General features: G+C 39.9%; 1 protein-coding gene across 3 annotated transcripts in view; it reads left to right on the top strand.

Moving 5' to 3' along the window:
- Window positions 1-21861, top strand: part of EFNB2 (ephrin B2) — a 45840-nt gene extending 23979 nt beyond the window's left edge. The window contains exons 3-5 of one of the 3 annotated variants that reach the window (XM_030813673.1): window positions 15769-15861; window positions 16608-16721; window positions 18176-21861. In XM_030813673.1, the coding sequence (XP_030669533.1) occupies window positions 15769-15861; window positions 16608-16721; window positions 18176-18564 (596 nt within the window). In that variant the 3' untranslated portion in view covers window positions 18565-21861. Of the gene's footprint in view, window positions 1-4573; window positions 5584-15768; window positions 15862-16607; window positions 16722-18175 lie in introns of those variants that run through there. The other 2 variants (XM_030813674.1, XM_030813675.1) reach the window with 2 other exon arrangements.
- The last annotated feature ends 2314 nt before the right edge of the window (window positions 21862-24175 follow it).

Here is a 24175-nt window from a genome sequence, read left to right as displayed (position 1 = left end):
ATTATAATTGGGTTGAATTTTCCAGTGGCTTGGTTACTACAGACTTCACTTTATTAGGGAACTGCTGTCTACCACTGGTTTGTTATTTGCCCCAAGGTGGACTCTAAAACTTTAGGTAGGAGACTCTTGGTGATCAAACTGAAACTCTTGCATCTCAACCTATGAGCTGCACTTTACTGTTATTTTATTTTTTTAGAGACAGGATCTAGCTTTGTTGCCGAGGCTGGCGTGCAGTGGCGTGATCACAGCTTACCGTAGCCTTGAACTCCAGGGCTCAAGTGATGTTCCCACCTCAGCCTCCAAGTAGCTGGGACTACAGGCATGTGCCACTGCACCCAGCTCAAGAGCTACACTTTAAAGCACAGAATGAAAACCTATTTTTAAATAAAACTTGATACATAGAGTAGCTTACCAAGAATTAGTGACAACAACAACAAGAAAAAATAAAGTGGTAGAGTATGTACTTAGTAAGGAATAATTATTATGAAATAAAAGCATTCTGAAATGAAACAGGTAGATGGGGTGGCCAAGTATGCAGAATAATAGGGAAATCTTTGAAAATGTAAAATAGTTACCAGGTAAAATAAATGGAAACTTTAAGCTTTTGGAAGCCTAACAATGTATTTATATTAGTAAAGACTTTATTATTATTATTATTATTTTTTTTTTTTTGAGACGGAGTCTCTCTCTTTCGTAGGCTGGAGTGCAGTGGCATGATCTCGGCTCACTGCAGCCTCCGCCTCCTGGGTTCAAGTGATTCTCCTGCCTCAGCCTCCCAAGTAGCTGGGACTATAGGCGTGTGCTAATTTTTGTATTTTTAGGCAAGATGGGGTTTCACCATGTTGGCCAGGATCGTCTGGATCTCTTGACCTCGTGATCCTCCCGCCTTGGCCTCCCAAAGTACTGGGATTCCAGGCATAAGCCACCGCGCCTGGCCTTAGTAAAGACTTTGAAAGTAAGACTTTTTCAGCGAAAGCTTCTGTTAAGCATGACATTTACAGGGAACTGAAACTGATCAGATGCATTTATTAAGAAGGTTAATGCCCCTGGGTGGGGTGGGAGAAAGAAGGTAGTGGTACGGGAAGAGTGGACGCACTGGAGATGAGATGCCCTAGGGCAGTGAACGCATGTCCCTAGTGCGTGGATGGAGCCCAAGTCCACTGATATGCCAGCAGACCCGGAGTCTCTCTTCTTACTTTAGCTTATGACTTCTTGAAGCATGCTTTGCAAATTCTAAGTTCCCACTGGGCGCAAGTGGAATTTTAGTAAACATTAAGAGTTTAACCTTTGGTGTGAAATAATATGCAAGATATGCAAATAAAGAAATGTTTACCAACATCTCTTTGCTTAATGTAGTGAGCATTTAATAATTGCTTTTTATTAATACATGAGAGATTTGTATTTAGAAGCAGTTTAATTTATAATTATAATATTAATCTACACAATAATGTCATCTATTATTTTCTTTTTTTGGAAACTCTTCCTACCACACTAACAGGTTCATTGCAGTTACTGAGCTACTGTGGCCATCAGAGCTCTCCTTAGAGTTATGATTTACCATGCAAAAGCATGTGGTAGCCTGGGATAAATGAATCTTTCTGAATATAGAATTGAGGGTCTCAAGTTTGAAACTACGAGAGGCTATTTGAATGTTGCTTTGCGGGACTGTCACAAGGGCTGGGTGAAGGACGCAGGGCTCAGAAGTTTGCCAGGAAGTCCAGTTGAGACTTTCAGCAGAGTTGAAAGACTTCCACGATGGCGTAGGCAGAGGAAGGCGTTTCAGATACTTGGGAAAATTTAGAAGCCAATTTCTCACCCACCCTACAGCAAAGCCCATTGATCTACAAGTTTCCCTAGAAAGGAAATGGGAAATGCAGAGAACAAATGTTAAAATAGTTTTAGAAATTAATATTGACTTTGTATTGCTTCTGCATAAGTTCCAAGACACCAAAACAATGAATGAATTTTAAAAAGTCACTACTTCGCATATCAGACAAATGCACACACACACACACACACACACACAGTCAAGCTCTGTACTGGCTTTTTTGAGAAGGAAAGTGTTTGAAGTTAGTAATTTTTATATCAGTACATTTATAAATAGTGCTAGGTAGCACGACAGAAAGTATTAAAATTTACATGTATATTTTTAACACTTCAAATTGTTGGTTCACTTTGAGACAGTAAATAATATTGGCATTTGAGTTCAGCTTTAATAAATTCTACATGGGTTTAACCCCAAATCTGAGTGTCTAGTTGGTAAGCGCCTTCAGAACGAGCAGTGTTATAATAGATATGTTATTGTGTGCTGGTTTCTTTCCATGGAGAGGAAAAAGAGATCTGATGCTTTGGAGGAGTGCTTGACTTTCCCCCAGTGAGGAGCAGTCCAGAGGGACTGACTTGCATTGGGGAGTACCCTACGTGAACAGCATTTCAGAAGAATTAATCCAGGAACCTAGAGTCCTACTTGCTAGTCCTGCTTCCTAAGCTTAATGAGAAAGTCAGTTTTCTTTCTTTAAACTTTAATTTATTTCTCTAAAAAACACTTTTAGTATTGTCATTGTTCTGGCTAATGATGGCGGTCTCCTCCAGTTTCAAGCCACCTTAGGGCTGGGCATACAAATCCAATATAGGGTCACTTGTTAGTGTGGTTTCAAATGGACAGGATCCTCTGTAAATTCTTTAAAAACATGTAATTTGATCTGTGGTGTTACCTGCTTTAAAATATAGTCATCACACTTGTGAGTTTCAGACGTGAATATGAATTTTTAATTTGAACTGTATTTTTAAACAACACTAAGTATTCACTAAATGCCCTTAGGAGATATGTGGCAAACTGATATGCGTCCTCATGCGTTCTTCTCATAGATGCTTATTTGCTTTTTAACTTGTGGCAAAATTATATACGAATGATCACCTACTTACAATAGTTCCACTTAAATTTTTCAACTTTCTGATGGGTTTATTGGAGTATTAAATGTATTTTCAATTTAATGATATTTTCAGCTTACCTTGTGCTTATCAAGTATCAAGACATAGCCCCACCTAAGTCAAGGAGCATTTGTGTATGGGTTTTTATTCTTGTTCAGAATTGACTTTTTCAAGTGACCTATTTCAGTAATTAGCCCTGGGCCTAATTTGCATAATGAGATCTCCTAATCTTCAAGTGATGCAAAGATGGAGATATTATGACCATGTGATCTGAGGAGACCTTTCCTTTATTATGCTCCGATCTTTAATTGCCTTAAAAACAGAGTAGCTAATTTACCTAACCTATAGTTAGTTTATTATTGTCTTTAAAGTTTTTTTTAATGTTCATAAAATAACTGTTCTGAAATTGCCCATTTTCAAGGGAAGCTGTGTCTTAGACTTACTAAATGCTCCAGTTGATACTGGGAAAGCCTTCTTGTGTTCGTAGCCTTTATCCATAGAGTTTTCTTTGCAGCACTTTCTGCGCCTCTTTTCAGAGGCGACACCCAGAGCTGAATGAGTCAGCAGGTTTGGTGTGTTGGCCCTTTGCAACAGCTGTCCTTATGAAGGTTCTGTGGGCTGGTTATTCTACCTTCGCATAAAACCTTGCAAAATAACCCACAAAGAGGTTTTCGTCACACTACCAAAATCATGTGAGTCAGAGATGGATGAAAAATGAATGCCATTGTGTTCATACTTTTCAAGTGAACAGTAGCTATAGCAGAGCTGTTAGACAAAGAAAACCGTATTAATGAAGCACCTCCCAATTTAGCTTCATATGGCTTTTGCATTATTTTGCTGCAAATCCATAGCTAAGACACATCTTGTAGCATAGTCCATAAGTCATCTTTTCTAAGGACTGTTTGATCAAAGATTGTTCTGTGAGATCCACCCTGTGGTGTTCATGGCATCCTCTTGGAGGCCTCCCTCACTCTCCATACCGTGGCAAAGTCTTCCTTAAGAAACACTGAACGAGTCTGGAGAAGCTGCCATTTCTTAGGGCCCTCATTGGTCCAGTTGTCTATAGCTTTTTTTTTTTAATAGCATGTAAAATTGGAAAGCTTCACAAACAGCTTTGCTATTTTTTAGACATGTACTCCACTTCTAAGCAAAATCACAAAATAAAGTAAAATGCTTACACAAATATAATGAAGCAATATTCTTAAAGAATCAAAACAGAAGAACTTTAGAGTCTATTGCTTATGTTGTTGAGCATATATTTGTTTTCTTCTCTGCCTTTGCTTTACTTATTTCTGGGATGTAGGTTTGGCAAGTAGCACTGAAACGTACTGAATGCACTGTTCTTTAGCAAGATAGTTAACGGAGCTTTCAAATGTCCTTTTAACATATAGATTTCTTTTAGAATATAGAATAATGTGTGGGCTGTATAAAGCGATTATGTGCTTTATTTGATGAATTATTTATGTACGATAAATGTAGCAAAAGCCACATTTCCATCATTAAATGTAATCCCATTTGGTGATACAGCAACATCAGCCTGTCATTTGGGTCCTCTGATTGAGGGGTGAGGATTTATGTTTGATACCTTGCACATAATGGCTGAGTTCAAGCATTTAAACTCATTTTTATTTTTAACCTACAGCTGTCATCTTTGTAATACGATATTCATCAGAATCTTGCCAGATACTGTGCGTTTGGGATATTGGGGGATACAGCACCACCACCACCCTCCCCCCGTCCAAGAGAAACAGATCAACATCTTAGGTTGAGAGTCTGGGGTCTAGAAGACCTGAGTTCCTGAGTGTCCTTTGACAAGTAACTTAACCCCTCTCTGCCTCAGTCTCTTCTTCTGTAAAGTGGGGATAATGACAGCACCTGCTTCACAGGGTTGATGGGAATCCAGATGCGGTGGGATATATAAAATGCTTATTACTTCCACCTTTGACACCAAATACATACAACTAAGAGTTAACTGGAGCAGGGGAGGAAGTATGAGGCTCCAGGCTGGAGGCAGACCTGTGCTCGGCTGCAGGCTGGAGAGGATGGGCCCCAAAAGCTTGGCTGATTTGGTCCATCTATAAAATGGAACTCCAGAGAGTTTACATGTTTCAGTAATACTGCATAACTTAATTATAAGATCTTCTCTCTTTGTCTTCTTCGAGTGTTATAAAAGCTCTTTTGTCCTTGAGCTTCCTTTACCAAGAAACATGCATTTATGTATCTTTTTGTTCATGGAATTGCCCAAGCTTGTTAGCAGATCCTTTGTAAGACCCAAAAGAGACAGACAGGGGAGGAGTCTTCAGATACGTATAATCATTTTTCCCAGTTTCCATGTCACCAGCCTTGCCAGGACTTTTTCTCAGTTCCCTGTTACACAATGAAAAGTGTATCTTTATTGATAATTTTAGTAGCATCCTAATGTGGTATAAATCGTCTTCCAGAGAAGAAAATGTGTCAGGGTTGCGTTATCACTGATGCTAGCTGGGAAAGTAGATCAGTCCATTAGTCTGATAATTAGAAGCATTGTTTCTGTTATTTCTTAACATCATGTGAACTCCTTTTCTGGCTGTATTAAAGGTTTTCCCAGTGTGTGTCAGTGAGACTCCTTACTGAATTTAATATGAATACAGATAAATTCTTTACACTTAAGGATTAAAGTCTCAGCTTCTGCTTAACTTGAGATTGCACTGAGAAACTTCTGGCTCTCAGGTATGATGGGAGTCATGACCATGGGGATGTCTGTCCCATATGGCTCAGTGTGTAAGAAGAAAAAGCTGTTGTGGACGGAGACTCTGTTCACATTAAATGACATCACCTAAGCCATCATGACAGCAAGAATTATTTAGGAATTGCTCAGAACAAAACTGCCTTCATTATTTCATAAAATGTATCTTGGTATCTTTAGCACCTTATTTATGGCTTTGTAAAGGTTCACTGGGGTTTATAAATAATTGGACAGTGCTAGAGACCTCGTATAAGAATGAAAGAGGACAGGCTTCTTTCTTAATAACCTTCAAACATTCACCAAGAAGATAAAACTTTAAAGCAAAATAAAACACATGAAAATAGCCAAGACACACAGACCAGATAAACAAATATTACTTTAACTTATTTGTATAGTTCTTAAGAGTCACATTTGTTCCTGAAGTTTCAAAATCTCAGGCTGGGTGTCGGATCACTTAGGGAAGTATTGTGGCCTTCACATACTCTTGTCTCACTTTGAAGTCTAGAAACACAGGTCTTAGAGCAACTTTTATCACTGTGAGAAAGCTGAAACTTAGAGAGTGTGAGTAGCTTAGTACAATTCAGTTGGCCATCAAATGTCAGAAACAAAACTCAATCCAGGGCCGCTGGACCCTTAGGCCGGCATTGTTAGTTTACAACAGTGCCTCCTGGGTCCAACATCTAAGTGCACATGTAGCAATAGTAAAGATAGTATGCATGCATACATAACACATATGTAGAGACAGCAGCGTATACGTATACACATGTTGCATACATAGCAACAGCAGAGAAGCTCATGAACTGTAAAGGATGGACTGTATGTTTGTATCAGACATTTTGGTACTGACGCTTCGTCATATATTGTGTAACATATAACCAGCTTGCAATCATCTGCCCCCAAAGTTGAACTAAGAAAATCCTACAGGGTACTACGAAAGGAAAGCCACTGGGAAAAGGTGGTTATAATGGCAATTTGTTAGCTCTTATGAATTTTCTTTTTCTTTTTAGACATACTCTTAATTCCATTTTTTCAATAAGTTTATACTATTTTGTGTTTTTGTGTTAGCAAGTACTTTGAGCCCCTCAGTAGAAAGTTGCTACATAATATAGTTATTAAAAATAAAAATCTCTCAAACATACAAGTAGAGGTGGTATGAGACTTCAAATTTCCTTAGCCAAGTACAAGTGCAACAGTTTTGTTAGCTGGCTGGCTGGATAGACGGACTGATGGATTGGCAGACCCTCAAGCTGGAGTGTAATTGATCTCATTACAGGGGAGCCAGGCTGGGTGACAGTTCTGCTTTGCAAGTGGCTTTTTGCATTGGTGAAGTAGCCCGTTTTGTTGTTCCTGATGTTAAACAGGAGATGAAGTTATTCTTTTATTGGCACAAACGTGGGAAATTGCTCTGGATTCTTAGAGGACAGAACATGTCCCCTGGATGGAATAAGGTTGATGTGTAGGGCAAATTTAGATAGGGGCACCTTATTGGGGTTACTACTGGTCTCTAAATGGTCAAAGCAGACAACACGTCCATCTAAGCTGTGATGCCATGAGAGGGGCGCGTTTTCTCCTCTGCAGTGTTATATTCTAAACTGTCAGCAGACATTAATTCGGTCGCTGGTGAAGTCCCACCGCCTAGAGATGAACTCTGCCTCCGATGGATGTTTTCCACTTCAGTGCCACTCGTCTTGCAATTACTGGGTCATTAATATCATTGCATGCAATTAGTGACAGTAGAAAGAGCTAGAGGGTTGTGGGATGTGCACCCTCCCCACCATGAACTTTTTACTCTGACCCTTTCCCAGCTAGACCTTTTCGCATCTTGGCAATGATAGTTTAATGATTGAGACTGTCAAAATCTTGAGAGCAGGCACTGGATTATGTGCTGGAAATAATTCACTCAAACACATGCTTCTTCATGGTTCAGAATATTTTCATTAGATATTATCACTCTCCCTTCCCTGGGAAGTTTCATTTTAAAAAATCTGATGCTTAAGTATAGCTAATATAGACAATAGGGAATTATGTTTTATCTTTAGAACTCTTATCTTACATGATTCTTTTCTTTAAAAATATGAGCTTAGTCATTACTATTGAAGTGCTCATCTGGCCACCTATTTTTAAAACACAATTCCTCTATCTTAGTAGATTTTGGCCCATATTAAGCATATTAAGACTGACTTTTTTTTTTTTCAAGACATGGGGTTTTTATTGGGGGCTTATATACAGGAGAGAGAGAGTCCAGTGGCACTGGGCTGGACAAGATACCCGCATGGCCCTGTGGCAGTGAGGCGGGCAGGAAAACTGCAACTGCTTGCAAACGGCATGTAATTTATCTATAGCGTTTTCACCTAACACCATCCAGCTAATGACTTCCACCTGGCAACCTTCATTTACTCCAGAACTTAGGACCTCGAGTCTCTGTACGGCTCATGTTCCACAGGATGGGCCGAGGGCTCAGCTGTTCCTCATAGACGAGGAATGACTCTCCACGTTAGCCACTCCCGGATTCCCTAGCTCAGAACCCATATTCAGGTGTGTCTAAGGCTGGCTCTTCTATGTGAAGTTACTTATTCTGTTACCATTGACTCTCATATTCCCACTAGACTAAGTTTTTCTGAATTACTGTGGCAATAAGAAACAGTCCCTTAAATTATACTAGAAGAAAGGCCTTTTTTTTGTTTTGTTTTTTATTTTGAAATTAAATTTTTTTTCTTAACTGAGAGATTCCACCTGCATAAATCGTGATAACTTTTAACAATAAGATCTTAGACTTAGAAAGTGATGTTTGTCCTCAACAGAATTTATTAAAAATCAAGACACCAAGGTGTTCCAAACAATATTTTGAGGGGAAATAAAATAAACAACTCCATAAATAATCTTACGTGGTTAAACATGTCTCTAGCAAAACAAACAAACAAAAAAGTCGGGGGTTGGGGGAGGTGAAGTTTATTGCCAGTACTGTCTGGTCTTTCTCAGAAAAGCATCAGTGTATATCACTGAGCCTGGATGGTATGTTTTCTTGATCTTTACCCCCTATGTGTACATGTGCTTGCACGCACACACATGTAGACACGCACACATGTGCACCTGCCATCACTGCTTTCTGCTCTTCCGTCTTTTCACTCTTGAGTGTCTGTAGCCAGTAGCTTTCCAGGTCTGTATTGTCAGAGATAACTATGGCCCTGAATGTCTTCACTGATTGCTATTTGACATTCATACGGTTTTTAATGATTAAAAGGCTTTATGTGAAAGCTGTGATAGAATTTCTTCTGTTCTAGATGTGGTGTTTATTGCTTTATTTTGTGACTGTTCTCTCAGTAGATTGACCTTCTCCCTCAGTGTCCAAGCCTCACATAGCATGATGGCACCTGTAAACTCGGTTCTGTATCCTGGTGTCCTTTCTCTTCCCAAGTAGAAGTAATTAAGTAATATATGTCATCAAAACCTTTTAAGTGCACATACAAACAAAAGCAACTTCCCAAACTGCTTCAAAGTTGTTCCATTTTTAACAATCTTATTTCTGAGCTCTGGGTAGAATGTCCTATTATTGTTCATCATGAATATTTGAAATTAAGGAAATAAAACTGTACCATTTTCTTTAAAAGCATCCATTTGTACTTGATAACAACTTCAGTCATATTTCAATGCTGGCAAACAGGAGGGGAGGTCTAAAGTGTGACTCAATTTTAGAATCTACTTTTTCCAAATTACTCTGTTTAGTGCAGAAAACTAATTAATTGTGTTGGATAGAAAAGTCACTGAAGCTAAGCCAGTTATTACTTCTTAATGCATGATTTACTGCTTTAAATTTTCAAAACACAACCATAGCAATGTGGTATTAATTCAAGTGATTCTTCCTATCATATTGAACAATATTTTCACGGGTGAAAAACTCACACATCCTACATCACTGATAGTTTATACAGTGTTTTAGCTGTGGCTTCCTGTATGCAAAATAAGAGTTAATCAAATGTCAGTGAGAACCGTCTCATCAAGTAGAGGGCTTGTTTTGTTTAAATTAACTTTGCTAAGTATAAATTTCTTCTTGAAACTAAATTCTTCTGGGCCAGGCACGCCTGTAATCCCAGCACTTTGGGAGGCCGAGGCAGGCGGATCACGAGGTCAGGAGATCGAGACCAAACTGACTAACACTGTGAAACCCCGTCTCTACTAAAAATACAAAAAATGAGCCAGGCGTGGTGGCGGGCTCCTGTAGTCCCAGCTACTCGGGAGGCTGAGGCAGGAGAATGGCGTGAACCCGGGAGGTGGAGCTTGCAGTGAGCCAAGATCACACCACTGCAGTCCAGCCTGGGTGACAGAGCGAGACTCTTGTCTCAAAAAAAAAAAAAAAAAAAGAAAATAAATTCTTCTGTATTTTTCTTTCTTCAAGTGAGGCCATTTAGGGGAAGTATACCATAACACTTTTGCTCTAAGATAAGGCAAATTTGGTATTATAGGATGAAGTACTATGTGATTTGAAGTAATGCTGAATTTTTAAAATATATTAAGATAAACAAGAATAATGAGGCCCTTGGAAAGTCATGATTATATTTCTCATTTTTCTCATTTTAAAGCCACAGTGAAAAACACATAAAAGGAAGAAGCTGGAAAAAAAAATGAATGAAATTCTCTTTTACCTTTTGGCAAATTAAATAGATGTTTCTGTTTCAGAAGATTTTATTAACTTTAAAGAAACAGTCATTTATTTTTGGCATTCAGTGAACATTATCATTTCCATGTTTAGAACTTTTATTCTAAGTTAGCATCTTAAAAGATAACTGTGAAACTCAAGGCATTCAACTACGTTAATTTGAGTTTCAGAAATTGAATTCTTGTTTCTAGAGTACATAGTTTGAATTGATGTCAGGGTGTTAAATAGATAAATCTTAGTTTCCTAGGTTGTATATTCACATTAATTATTTTTTTATCAGCCTTCTTATTTTTCAACTTACCTTCTTCTTCTTCTTTTTTTTTTTTTTGACACTCAGATTTGATAGCCCTGTGGTAGAAGAAAACAGTAATATAGTTTGGTATGTTGTTGTCTTTGTGTTTATTTTAAAGTCACGGCTTTGCTTTCCATGTTGTTACTGGATTATGCCTTTTTTAGTTCCTCAGTTTGCCAAGATAACAGTCTTCCGATATTCAGAAGTCTGTATCGAGCTTAAGGAAACTGATGTGTAGGAAGACTCGCCTAAGAAGTCCAAATTAGCAAGGCTAGCATGTGAGAATATGCTGGAAAAGAATAGTTCCCATAGATATTGACAGGGAATGTTCATAAAATGCTACTTGTTTCATGGTTACGTGAGAGCGAGTTGTGTCCAGTGCCGCTGTATGTAAGGGCAACGTTTTTATTCCGACGACTCTGGTTTTCATGACCCTGGATGCTTACTATGCCTCTCTGGTGGACTTCTTCAACAGAGTTGATACAAATACTTGCTTTCAAGTGTCCATCTGCCCTCTCCTCCATCCTGGCCCCATGCAAATATGCTACATTTTTAAATAATTTGAAATACCCTCCATAGTATTTATATTTCCTGGTGCTTCATTCTTTCCATAAGGACTGTGATATCATTATTCTGTAGGATTTTTTTGTGCTTCCCCGTTTCAAATCTCTGTGCCAGTGAGACCCATATATCGGTATAAATCCAGAAGTTTGATTGTCCATCTGATTAGCACACGCTTAGCAATGTGGTGGACTAAACACAGCCAAGATGTGGGGCTGGAGCTTAGCCTCCTGGGAGCAGAGCGGTGAACATCAGATGAAGACATGTGAAAATGGAGTACTACTTCCTCTTCGCGGGGATGGGCTAAAAAGCACAGCCAGAAATATTCTTGCCCTTCCAGTCTGCTTTACAGTTACTCACTGGTTCTCTTTTTTTTCCTACTCAGATAACCAGTATACTCTTCCCAGTGACTAAGAACTGCAGATAAGTATAGGTGCAAATAGATGGCAAACCGCAGATGGCAGCTGTGTGGTTTCAGATGTGCTGGAGAACTTTTAGACGATGTGAACTTAAGGAACTTTTTTGCTGAGCAGTAATCTCTACCCACTGGAAATTAGGCCCTGGGGGGAGCAATGTAGTGACTTCTATATGCTTACTACATGCAGTTAGACCCCTGAAGCAAAAGCTTTTAAAAGCAGGCTGTAAAATGCCCATGTATCTTTATGAAACCTATTTTCCAACTGGATAGAGAAATTTTTCTGGTAATTTTTAAATTTGTAAAGTCTATCTTTTTCCTGAGCCAAGGGAAAAAAATATCTGGGCACTAAAAGCTTAGTTATAACAATGTTATTTTTTCTATCTCTGAATGATTAAATGTGATTTCATCTATTTAGCAATACTATGATTGTGGCTGCATTAGATCACGCTGATAGAAAGATACAAAGAAAAACTAAGTATAATGAACTACCAATTGATTTTCACTCTTTCTCTAAGTTAAAAATTCCCAGTACATTCAAATGAACAATGAAAATAATTGCAAAATTGTCTCCTGAAATGGAAATAGATTTTTTTTTCCAAGCATTAGCAATTTCTTGTTATTTTTCAAAATCAGCCACTAAGCCTTTCAAAGCTTCTTGGTGACTTGCAGGAAAAATCAGAATATTAATCTTGTGGTTTTATTTCAGAGTTTGCTGCCAGGAAGGAGGTATAATTGGGATAGGAGACTTTTTTTTTTTTTTTTTTTTTTTTTTAGCTGTGTCACTGTTCAAGGAGGGGGGTTTGGAACCTCAGCATAAGAATTATACTCCGTGATGAGGATGTAGCAGGGGAGAAGAAAGGTGATTTTCACTATGGGAAGCTATACTTACATCAAGTATAAAATAGACTGAAGTCATTTTGAATTATGTTATACTTGTAAAGTTTATCTCCTGGAGTTTCAGTTAGTACCAGCGTACTAACTGGGTTAAAACAGGGTTATTCATGGCACCTTAGATCATTTCTAACTCATGGCAAAAATCTTTCCTGGTGGAACGTGTAACTGTATTTTAAATGCCCCTTTATAAGCAAACAAGTATTTGGGATGTTATTTTAATATTAGGAGCGAATTTTTCAGTATCTTCCAGTAACCTTTGCAAGTCACAGGTTGACTTAAAAGGAAAAGAAGCAAAATCCTGAATATAGCAGAAAAACTGTCTGCGCTCAGACTGTTCAGCCCACTTTTGCTCACCACCCGGCAAGCACACTCCCCCAAACAAGCAGTACCCTGTGGCCCCAGAAGAACCTACAAAGGCAGCATCCGTAGATTTTTCCTTATTCAACTCTAAGACTTGAAAGTTTCCCTCTTCCCCCCACACTTTTTTTTTAAACCAAGAAATAAAAAGTTTTCCCTCTTAAAGGTGCAAAGCAGTTTCATTCTTATGCAACACAGCCTTCCTCTTACTGTCTTATAGTCTGTGGATGTTAAATTATAGATTCCAATCGAATTTTAATACTCTAGAGATTTTACATTTGTGGTTGTCAAGACACCATTTTGGTAAACCTAGGGAGCTCCGCACAAAAGCATTGATATTCAGAAAAGGCACTGACCTACAAATTAAAAGAAAACAAGTGCAATAATGTGCACCTCTTGTGCTTCCAATTTGACAAAGTAGAAGTCATCAGTAGTTTCTCCCCTGCAGACGCAGTTCTCAATTCTATTTACAAGTAACTCTGCTCTGCTGTGCCTGTCTTTCTCTTGCTGATATTCATTTAATTGTTTTTCTTTTGGATCTGAATCTTTGATTGTCTTTTCCCCCTCAAGATTAAAATAAATAAATGTATATTCCTCCCCTTTCTTTCTGTGCACTGCCCTTCAGATCTCATTTTGTCATTTTTCAGCTTAGTGTTGAAACTTTTAGCAACAAAAAGTAAGTCATTTAACTCTGAGTTTGAGTGCACTTTTGCATGTAGGTTCATTTATGTGCATGTGAATTTAAAAACATTGAGATTCCACTTGAATGAAGTAAACCAAACATTTTAAACTATCAGCCAAATAGAGACATCAGCTTTTCACTTCTTTCTGTATGCAGACATATCCTAATTTTTTAGAAAAATCAAATAGGAAAATTCTCAACAATTAATTGAAGATTATAGCACTGCTCTGAAATGGTCCAGAAATAGAGTCTGCTCACAGAAACTCATAGTTTGAAGCCTTTGGGAGGAAAGGATACTTTAAAATTTAGGCACATATTTGGAGGAGGGAAAAGGGAAAGAGCAGAATGAAGAACTGAAAAAAATCACACACCGGGGCCTGTCGTGGGGTGGGGGGAGGCGGGAGGGATAGCATTAGGAGATATACCTAATGTAAATGACGAGTTAACAGGTGCAGCACACCAACATGGCACATGGATACATATGTAACAAACCTGCACGTTGTGCACATGTACCCTAGAACTTAAAGTATAATAAAAAAATTTTTTTAATAGCCCCATTAAATAATTTTAAAAAAAGACTTTTTTTAGATTCACAGAAGTGTACAAAATTTTCCGGTATTTTTTTTAAGCTGTCTGCTGAACAGTTTCTTAATGGTCTACAATGTTTGTATCTACAAACAGATACTGTCTGCTTCTTACTGCCCTTCCAAGACGATTTTTATTATGGCAATTATTGCTCAGTTTCCCGGAAAAATTTATCCACAGTTACAGAAGAATGAGATGTGATTGTGAGACTGCAAAGTTTAAGCAAGCACTCAGAGAAGCACAGTGATACGTATGCACAGAAGAGGCAGCCTTTGTTTTGAGGAAAACAGTGAAAGTAAAAGTTAATTCAAGACCACAAAGACAAGTAAATAAGTGCCTTATTTTTGTAGTTAATATAATTTCAGTGGAATGCATATTTCTACTATAAATGCATATAGAACTTGTTTGCTGACCTACTGTTTGGAAAACAAACAATCCCATTAGAAGAATGCCTTTGGGATTTATTTTTACCAGAAAATCAATCCTTTTTTCACTCCCTTGCAAAGTACAGTGTTACAAGACAAGACTTTGATAATCAGGTAGAAAATGGATTTAAATTGCAGAAATGTATATGAAACACTTTTGTTCCTTGCCCCTTGAACTTTAGGGGAATGAAAATGTCTAGCACTCTCCACCTTCTTTTCTCTCCTGGAGCTTGAACTGTAATTCAAAGCCTGTTTCTCATTAAAGTACCTGGCAGCCTATCTCTTTACAGCTTGAGTTACAAAGCTATTCAGAGACCTCGCTGGTCTAAAGAGACAGAGCAAGGATGTGTTTAAATAGAGCACAGGCTGTTGAAAAAAAAAAAAAAGATGCTGAAAATGGTAAAACGATTCTCTCCTTCCTTCCACTCCTCACTGCTGAGGTGGAGAGGGAATTCAATTGGTGAACACCAGCAAGTGGCTGGTAAAAGTCCCCACTTTCTCTCCAGGGCTGCCACAGGACCCAGAATGAGTGGTGGGCACGTGTGTGAACCCTCTATTCAGCCAGAGATTTCCCGCAACAGGTAGTTTGGTTGAAGAGGTTGACTAAGGTTGACATTGGCAGTAATAACACGTGTGTTCTTCTGATTTGCAAAACGATGGAGGAAAAAGGGGAGATTTTGAAGACCTGATTTCTGGTATACTTCTTAAGCATGTGTAAGGCTGAAAAAAGAAGACAAGGGTTGTGGGAGGCTCCTGGTCTAGTGTTTACAGAACTTGGATGCTTGACAAACAGAGCGTCAAGCTAATTGTTCTTGAAGCAGGAAATCTGCAGTGGAGGAAGCAGGTGTGGGGGGATGATTACCACGTTTGGAAATGGCTGCATTAACTATTTTGCTCTTCTGAGTTTGGCCCCAAAAGAGTCCATAGACTTTTTGAAAGATGCCATCCCTTTTATTTATAGACTAACATTAAATCAGTCGTTTGTGAAGGAAGGAGAAAGTGCCTAAATAAATTTGGAGTCAGATAGCGTACATGCGGCAGTGTTTCCGATATCCATTTCTCTTTATTTCTTTTTCTTTTTCTTTTTGGCTTTCGGCATCCCCATACTTTCAGAAAACTTGCGACTAAGAGTGAATTCTTATTTTTCAAATTGTTTTCAGACATTTCATGTTCATGTAAACTTGGCTTATTGATTTCCTGATTTTTCTTTATTTTTTTGTTTTGTCCATTTTATTTTTAATCAGCTACATCAAATGGGTCTTTGGAGGGCCTGGATAACCAGGAGGGAGGGGTGTGCCAGACAAGAGCCATGAAGATCCTCATGAAAGTTGGACAAGGTAAAGACCATCTGCTGCTTCATGACGCCACTGTGACCTGGTGTAGCCCCCAGCTAGTGTGGTGCTAATGTTGCCGACGCCCAGCTTCATTCGCTCTTCTCTTTAGTTTTCAAAGCAAACCCTTCTGCACTTTGAGCCACTGACAGATTTCCTCAAGTCAATATACTAAGCTTTCATTGGAGATCGCTCTAAGAGTTACGGTCAGCAAGGTAGAATGTCTGTTGCCATAGATAGATAGATAGATAGATAGATAGATAGATAGATAGATATTTCTTTTTAAAAAGCAAAACACTTTGGTTCAAAATCAAAATATCCAGAATGAAAACTAAAAGCTTGTGCAGTTTTGCTCATTTCTGAATCTTGACTACAGAAGAGTTTTGTTCATTGTGACTTTTCCAATATAGATAACCTATTGTGCAGAAAGAAATAATTATTCTTCTAATTAAAAATTGGTATAGTAGTCAATCAACTTGCTCAGTTAAATTGAAATGTCATCTGCAATGCTTTGCCTGCCAAATGCAAGAATCCCTATAGTTTCCACAGATGGCCTCACGATCTAAACCTCTGAAATAACTAGTATAACCATTTTGTTTTAAAAGAAAAATTACATTCTTGTATTTCACAGTACTTTGCATAAAGACTCTTATGTTCATTGCTATTCATGCCTGTTGAAATATATATGCAGCTCCTAAAGCTAGATATTGTCAGATGTCTGTGCTGTAATTAATCATTTGTTTTTCATATAGATGCAAGTTCTGCTGGATCAACCAGGAATAAAGATCCAACAAGACGTCCAGAACTAGAAGCTGGTACAAATGGAAGAAGTTCGACAACAAGTCCCTTTGTAAAACCAAATCCAGGTATAACAGCATGATCTGTGTGTATGGAAGTCTGTGGGTACCACATTCTTAGTAGTATCTTAAAAGGTAGGGCAGAGTCTAAGGACTTCTAACCAGTTAGGATTAGCTGGAAGTTACAGTGATTAGGAATCTTTGCTGTCAGAGAGTCATTATTAATTACACTCAATAAGAACAAAATAACTCATTCCAATGAAAGTCATACATTCAAAGGAGTAGAATTCATGAGCTGTAAGTGCCAGTTATTAGAACTACTCTGTCAGGCCAAAGGTTTCATTGGCTGACATTTTATCAAGCTGGTTGTCAACGCCAGCTTAAAGCTGATGTTAATGTATATGTAATTAATGTGCTAATCCCTCCTCTAATTATATCTAATCCACAGAGGGTTTAATTGATCCTCTTCTAAATTTTAAATGGTAACATTTTTAAATATTGCATAATAGTATTTTTTCAGGTGGTTATCGTTATTTTGTTTCACATTTTCCATGTAAAAGAAAACATTAAACAGGTCCCTGACAAAAGTGTAGAATACCAGATAAAATTGTCCGTTGTTGACCTTCGTTTTCTTAACAGTCTTGGAACAAATAGTTCTGTATTTGTCACCATGCTAATGAAGGTTTTAGAGAGTAGCTGTTGAGCAGACATCAGCAGTTTTGTATTAGGGATCTGTTGTGTGCTTGGTTGGTCGTTGCGCGAATTTATCATCTGCAGCAATATTCCGTCTCTTTCCAAGAGTCAAGGAGGGAAGTTGTTATTTCTAACTTTCAATGACAAGACGTGTCAAATTCTTGTGACAAACTGATAAATGGATAATATAATGATGCCAGGCAATTTTTTAGTGCTTAACATTTGGGCTGGCAGTCTGTTCGGTGTGAGAGTTTCTGCTGCCTTCCAAATATATTTTAAGTGTAAATCAAATAATACAGACGAGTTACGAGCTGAACATTTTCCCAGGCCCCCTCACTCCTTCCACGTTGCCGAGCTGTTCTGTTCTGCCAGGAGGCAGGGCTCTTCTTTAGAAGGCAGGCCCTTTGAAGGTTCGCATGAAACTCGCTTTCTCAAAGGTGGCAGAAGAGCAATACCACATAAACGCTCACCGCTGACCTGGAGAATTGGCCACTTCCCTTTTTCTTCCCTGCCGCTGCCCCAGGCTGGCTAACGCGGGTTAGAAGATGAAGCCAGATCAAGGGCTGGCTGTCACCGACAGTCTGTGCTCTTGCTGGATAATGATACAAAGGAAACCCTGTGGCTTGGGAGGGTAGGAAAGTCCCTCCCGGAGATGCCTCTCATTTCCATTTGCGCTGAGCTCTTAGACGAGGTATTGGCGAGGCAAAGTCCAGCTTCTAGTTAGTAATAAGCCTGGCTTATTCTTCACATTTTTAAGGGTCATAAAAGCAGTCCGTCAGCACCGGGACAGCAGTAACCATCTCTGACCTTTTCTGTCTCTGCGTCTGCAGGTTCGAGCACAGACGGCAACAGCGCCGGACATTCCGGGAACAACATCCTCGGTTCCGAAGTGGCCTTATTCGCAGGGATTGCTTCAGGATGCATCATCTTCATCGTCATCATCATCACGCTGGTGGTCCTCTTGCTGAAGTACCGGAGGAGACACAGGAAGCACTCGCCGCAGCACACGACCACGCTGTCGCTCAGCACGCTGGCCACACCCAAGCGCAGCGGCAACAACAACGGCTCGGAGCCCAGTGACATTATCATCCCGCTCAGGACTGCGGACAGCGTCTTCTGCCCTCACTACGAGAAGGTCAGCGGGGACTACGGGCACCCGGTGTACATCGTCCAGGAGATGCCTCCGCAGAGCCCAGCGAACATTTACTACAAGGTCTGAGAGGGACCCTGGTGGTACCTGTGCTTTCCCAGAGGACACCTAATGTCCCGATGCCTCCCTTGAGGGTTTGAGAGCCCGCGTGCTGGAGAACTGACTGAAGCACAGCACCGGGGGAGAGGGACACTCCTCCTCGGAAGAGCCCGTCGCGCTGGACAGCTTACCTAGTCTTGTAGCATTCGGCCTTGGTGAACACACACGCTCCCTGGAAGCTGGAAGACTGTGCAGAAGACGCCCATTCGGACTGCTGTGCCGCGTCCCACGTCTCCTCCTCGAAGCCATGTGCTGCGGTCACTCAGGCCTCTGCAGAAGCCAAGGGAAGACAGTGGTTTGTGGACGAGAGGGTTGTGAGCATCCTGGCAGGTGCCCCAGGACGCCACGCCTGGAAGGGCCGGCTTCCGCCTGGGGTGCATTTCCCCCACAGTGCATACCGGACTTGTCACACGGACCTCGGGCTAGTTAAGGTGTGCAAAGGTCTCTAGAGTTTAGTCCTTACTGTCTCACTTGTTCTGTTACCCAGGGCTCTGCAGCACCTCACCTGAGACCTCCACTCCACATCTGCATCACTAATGGAACACTCATGTCTGGAGTCCCCTCCTCCAGCCGTTGGCAACAACAGCTTCAGTCCATGGGTAATCCGTTCATAGAAATTGTGTTTGCTAACAAGGTGCCCTTTAGCCAGATGCTAGGCTGTCTGCGAAGAAGGCTAGGAGTTCGTAGAAGGGAGTGGGGCTGGGGAAAGGGCTGGCTGCAATTGCAGCTCACTGCTGCTGCCTCTGAAACAGAAAGTTGGAAAGGAAAAAAGAAAAAAGCAATTAGGTAGCATAGCACTTTGGTTTTGCTGAGATTTAAGAGGCAAGTAGGAGACACGACAGCACACACAGTGGATTCCAGTGCATGGGGAGGCACTCGCTGTTATCAACTAGCGATGTGCAGGAAGAAAAGCCCCTCTTCATTCCGGGGAACAAAGACGGGTATTGTTGGGAAAGGAACAGGCTTGGAGGGAAGGGAGAAAGTAGGCCGCTGATGATATATTCGGGCAGGACTGTTGTGGTACTGGCAATAAGATATACAGCTCCGAGCTGTAGGAGAGTCGATCTGCTTTGGATGATTTTTTAAGCAGACTCAGCTGCTATACTTATCACATTTTATTAAACACAGGGAAAGCATTTAGGAGAATAGCAGAGAGCCAAATCTGACCTAAAAGTTGAAAAGCCAAAGGTCAAACAGGCTGTAATTCCATCATCATTGTTGTTATTAAAGAATTCTCATCTATAAAAGGTAGGTCAGATCCCCCTCCCCCCAGGTTCCCCCTTCCTCTCCCGATTGAGCCTTATGACACTTTGGTTTATGCGGTGCTGTCCGGGTGCCAGGGCTGCAGGGTCGGTACTGATGGAGGCTGCAGCGCCCGGTGCTCTGTGTCAAGGTGAAGCACATACGGCAAACCTCTTAGGGTCCTTAAGATGGAAATAAACTATGATGTCCAGGGGGAGAAGGAAGATAGGACATATTTATAATAGGTATATAGAACACAAGGGATATAAAATGAAAGATTTTTACTAATATATATTTTAAGGTTGCACACAGTACACACCAGAAGATGTGAAATTCATTGGTGGCAATTAAGTGGTCCCAATGCTCAGCGCTTAAAAAAGCAAATTGGACAGCTACTTCTGGGAAAAACAACATCATTCCAAAAAGAACAATAATGAGAGCAAATACAAAAATAACCAAGTCCTCCGAAGGCATCTCATGGAACCGTAGACTAGGAAGTACGAGCCCCACAGAGCAGGAAGTCGATGTGACTGCATCATATATTTAACAATGACAAGATGTTCCGGCATTTATTTTCTGCGTTGGGTTTTCCCTTGCCTTATGGGCTGAAGTGTTCTCTAGAATCCAGCAGGTCACACTGGGGGCTTCAGGTGATGATTTAGCTCTGGCTCCCTCCTCCTGTCCTCCCCCGCACCCCCTCCCTTCTGGGAAACAAGAAGAGTAAACAGGAAACCTACTTTTTATGTGCTATGCAAAATAGACATCTTTAACATAGTCCTGTTACTATGGTAACACTTTGCTTTCTGAATTGGAAGGGAAAAAAATGTAGCGACAGCATTTTAAGGTTCTCAGACCTCCAGTGAGTACCTGCAAAAATGAGTTGTCACAGAAATTATGATCCCCTATTTCCTGAACCTGGAAATGATGTTGGTCCAAAGTGCGTGTGTGTATGTGTGAGTGGGTGTGTGGTATACATGTGTACATATATGTATAATATATATCTACAATATATATTATATATATCTATATCATATTTCTGTGGAGGGTTGCCGTGGTAACCAGCCACAGTACATATGTAATTCTTTCCATCACCCCAACCTCTCCTTTCTGTGCATTCGTGCAAGAGTTTCTTGTAAGCCATCAGAAGTTACTTTTAGGATGGGGGAGAGGGGCGAGAAGGGGAAAAATGGGAAATAGTCTGATTTTAATGAAATCAAATGTATGTATCATCAGTTGGCTATGTTTTGGTTCTATGCTAAACTGTGAAAAATCAGATGAATTGATAAAAGAGTTCCCTGCAACCAATTGAAAAGTGTTCTGTGCGTCTGTTTTGTGTCTGGTGCAGAATATGACAATCCACCAACTGTCCCTTTATTTGAAGTTGGTTTCGCTTTGGAAAGTGACTGTAAATGCCTTGCTTGTATGATCGTCCCTGGCCACCCGACTGTGGAATTTTTTGCACCATCATGTTTAAGTGAAGATGCTGTAAATAGGTTCAGATTTTACTGTCTATGGATTTGGGGTGTTACAGTAGCCTTATTCACCTTTTTAATAAAAATACACATGAAAACAAGAAAGAAATGGCTTTTCTTACCCAGATTGTGTACATAGAGCAATGTTGGTTTTTTATAAAGTCTAAGCAAGATGTTTTGTATAAAATCTGAATTTTGCAATGTATTTAGCTACAGCTTGTTTAACGGCAGTGTCATTCCCCTTTGCACTGTAATGAGGAAAAAATGGTATAAAAGGTTGCCAAATTGCTGCATATTTGTGCCGTAATTATGTACCATGAATATTTATTTAAAATTTCGTTGTCCAGTTTGTAAGTAACACAGTATTATGCCTGAGTTATAAATATTTTTTCTTTCTTTGTTTTATTTTAATAGCCTGTCATAGGTTTTAAATCTGCTTTAGTTTCACATTGCAGTTAGCCCCAGAAAATGAAATCCGTGAAGTCACATTCCACATCTGTTTCAAACTGAATTTGTTCTTAAAAAAATAAAATATTTTTTTCCTATGGAAAAAGTGCCTTCAACGTACTTTTCTTCTTTTCTTTTCTTTCGTTTTTCTTTCTTTTTTGTTTGTTATTTTAATTTGCCTTCCTTTACTCTATTTCCCCCAAAATTACAGTAATCCAGAGACTTCTGCCCATGGACACTGTGTGCCCACTTTTCAAATCGGGATGCGCACGTAACACAAATATTAATTTTGCTAAGAGCCGTGAGCTCATTATTCCCCATAAAACCACGAGCTCACATTTCAAAAATAATATGCAATTGTGTAAAATCCTAATAATCCTCAACAGAAAATCTCTCTAGTGGCACCTGAATTGCACAGTCAGAATAGTTACCTACAAAATTAGCTGTCTCAGGAAAAGGAGGGAAATGTACTCTTACCTTACACTTAATTCCAAGTCGATCTAGTGTCCATAGAAGCAAAGCAGCTGTCGATCGCTTCATTTTTCTTAACAGAATAATCCTAGGGAGAAGGAAAAAGTCAAATGTCTTTGTAAAAACTTAACATTGATGAAAGCACATTTTGAGGTACTGGTTGAAGGCAAGCCGGAGGCCAGCTGTGAGTTTAAAACACACTTTCGGTGGTCACCTTCCTGGGGAAGGTAACTATGTACCCCGAGGGGTGTGATTGTTTCTCAGGCCTCTTGTAGTACTGGGTATTAAGACTGATCATTATACTTCCTGGGTAGCTTTGTAAACAACCAAGAGTCCCCACCCATAGCAGAGAACTGCACACCCTTGAGATCTGAGTGCTAAGATCTTTACATTATCTCAGCTTAATCTCAGCCATAGGAGTGAGACATTTTAGGTAGGGAGAATAGGAAAAGGCCCCTGGAGTCAGGAAGCAAGCCAGAAGAGTTCCCAGGTCTGACTGACTTGCCCAAGACCACACCCCAATCAGTGGAACAAACCATATGTTTCAAAAGTCCCCAGGTCATGAAGAAAGGCTGGTTTGGACACAGGGATCTACACAGCTTAGCATAGTACTCATACTAGAGAAATGTTTGTTAAATAAATGCCTCCCTTCATCAGCAACAACAACAATCCCCGGAGGCCCAGGGTTTTCGCTGATGCTCGAATCATAGTTTCATCTATTCCAGGATTTTATCCTGCTGCCCACCTGCCTTCAGTTGCAGATCCAAGTTTATGGATGCAATTTTATGGCCAAGCAACTAAGCTGAACCCTCGACCGTATGTACCAAGGTCATCTCTGATTAGTTTGGGCAAAAGAACCAAAATGAAATCATGCATTTTCAACCTTTACTTTGTGGTCCCTATTACAATATAAATTACCGAATACACAATGTCATGGCTTGGACCTTGTTTTTAAACCACGTTTTCTGAGTAAGCCAAGCTCAGCTAAGAAACAAGATTTGTCCACTTGTTCTTTTCACCTGGGAAGAAGGAACCACATGCAGAAGCTCCTTGCAGAGGGCGTATAACCAGATGCCCTTTGTTCTGTCTGAAAGGTGAGCCCAGCCTGCTCTGAGCACATTACTTCTCTGCACGGGCAAGCGTCCCTCAACTCCTTTTTTGGCAAAGCAGATGGCCATTCAAACCCTGGGATAAAGGTTCGCAATGGAAATGAGAAAAAGTAAAGTATTCCTTCCTGGGTAACTGCTCTCCAGCTTACTGTCAGTCTCTGAACCCAACCCAGAGAAGAATTAGCAAAAGAAAAAGAAAACTCCAGAGTAGTAAAGCCCACTTTCCTAATGTAGGTAAAAAAAAAGGACGATTACCCTACTTTTGGACCTAGCAAATAGGTCTCAGGTGGCTCAGGAGACGCAGTTGCTACTGCAGCACCAAGAACACTAGCTGGATGTGCTACTGCTTTAGTTTTTGCTTTGGATGGATTTTTGAATTATGTTTGTGATATTTACACTACACACTTACTCGAAGGCAAATTTTCAGTGTTGTCATGGAAAAGAGTATTTCCTACTCCGATTCATTATTCCAGGTAGAAAGTCATTCATCAGTGATTTTGGGGGGGGGAGGGGTACTAAAATATTGCATTATTTGTAATAAAATATAGCAAACCAGGTAGGTTAATCCATTTTTAGATGTGTCCCAAAAGCTAACGATATATGCAGCTTAAGATTTTTATACTTTGATAACTTGATTAGTGGAATCTCTTTAAAACAATGTTCATATGAAGTCAACCATATTTTTAAAAACAACCAACCCCCTCAAGAAGCCTCCAGGTATACACCAGGTACACAGGCATGCGGCACAAGGAAAATAATACTAATTATAGCAGCACGGTTTCTGGCCAGTTGTAGACAGTTAACAAAGGTGTTAAATCATGAAAGGGGCACTTGGTTTCT

Source organism: Nomascus leucogenys, chromosome 5, assembly GCF_006542625.1.
Source record: "Nomascus leucogenys isolate Asia chromosome 5, Asia_NLE_v1, whole genome shotgun sequence".
Classification (NCBI taxonomy): domain Eukaryota; kingdom Metazoa; phylum Chordata; class Mammalia; order Primates; family Hylobatidae; genus Nomascus; species Nomascus leucogenys.
The sequence above is the reverse complement of the archived record's forward strand: the minus strand, read 5'-3'. Positions and strand labels throughout refer to the sequence as shown.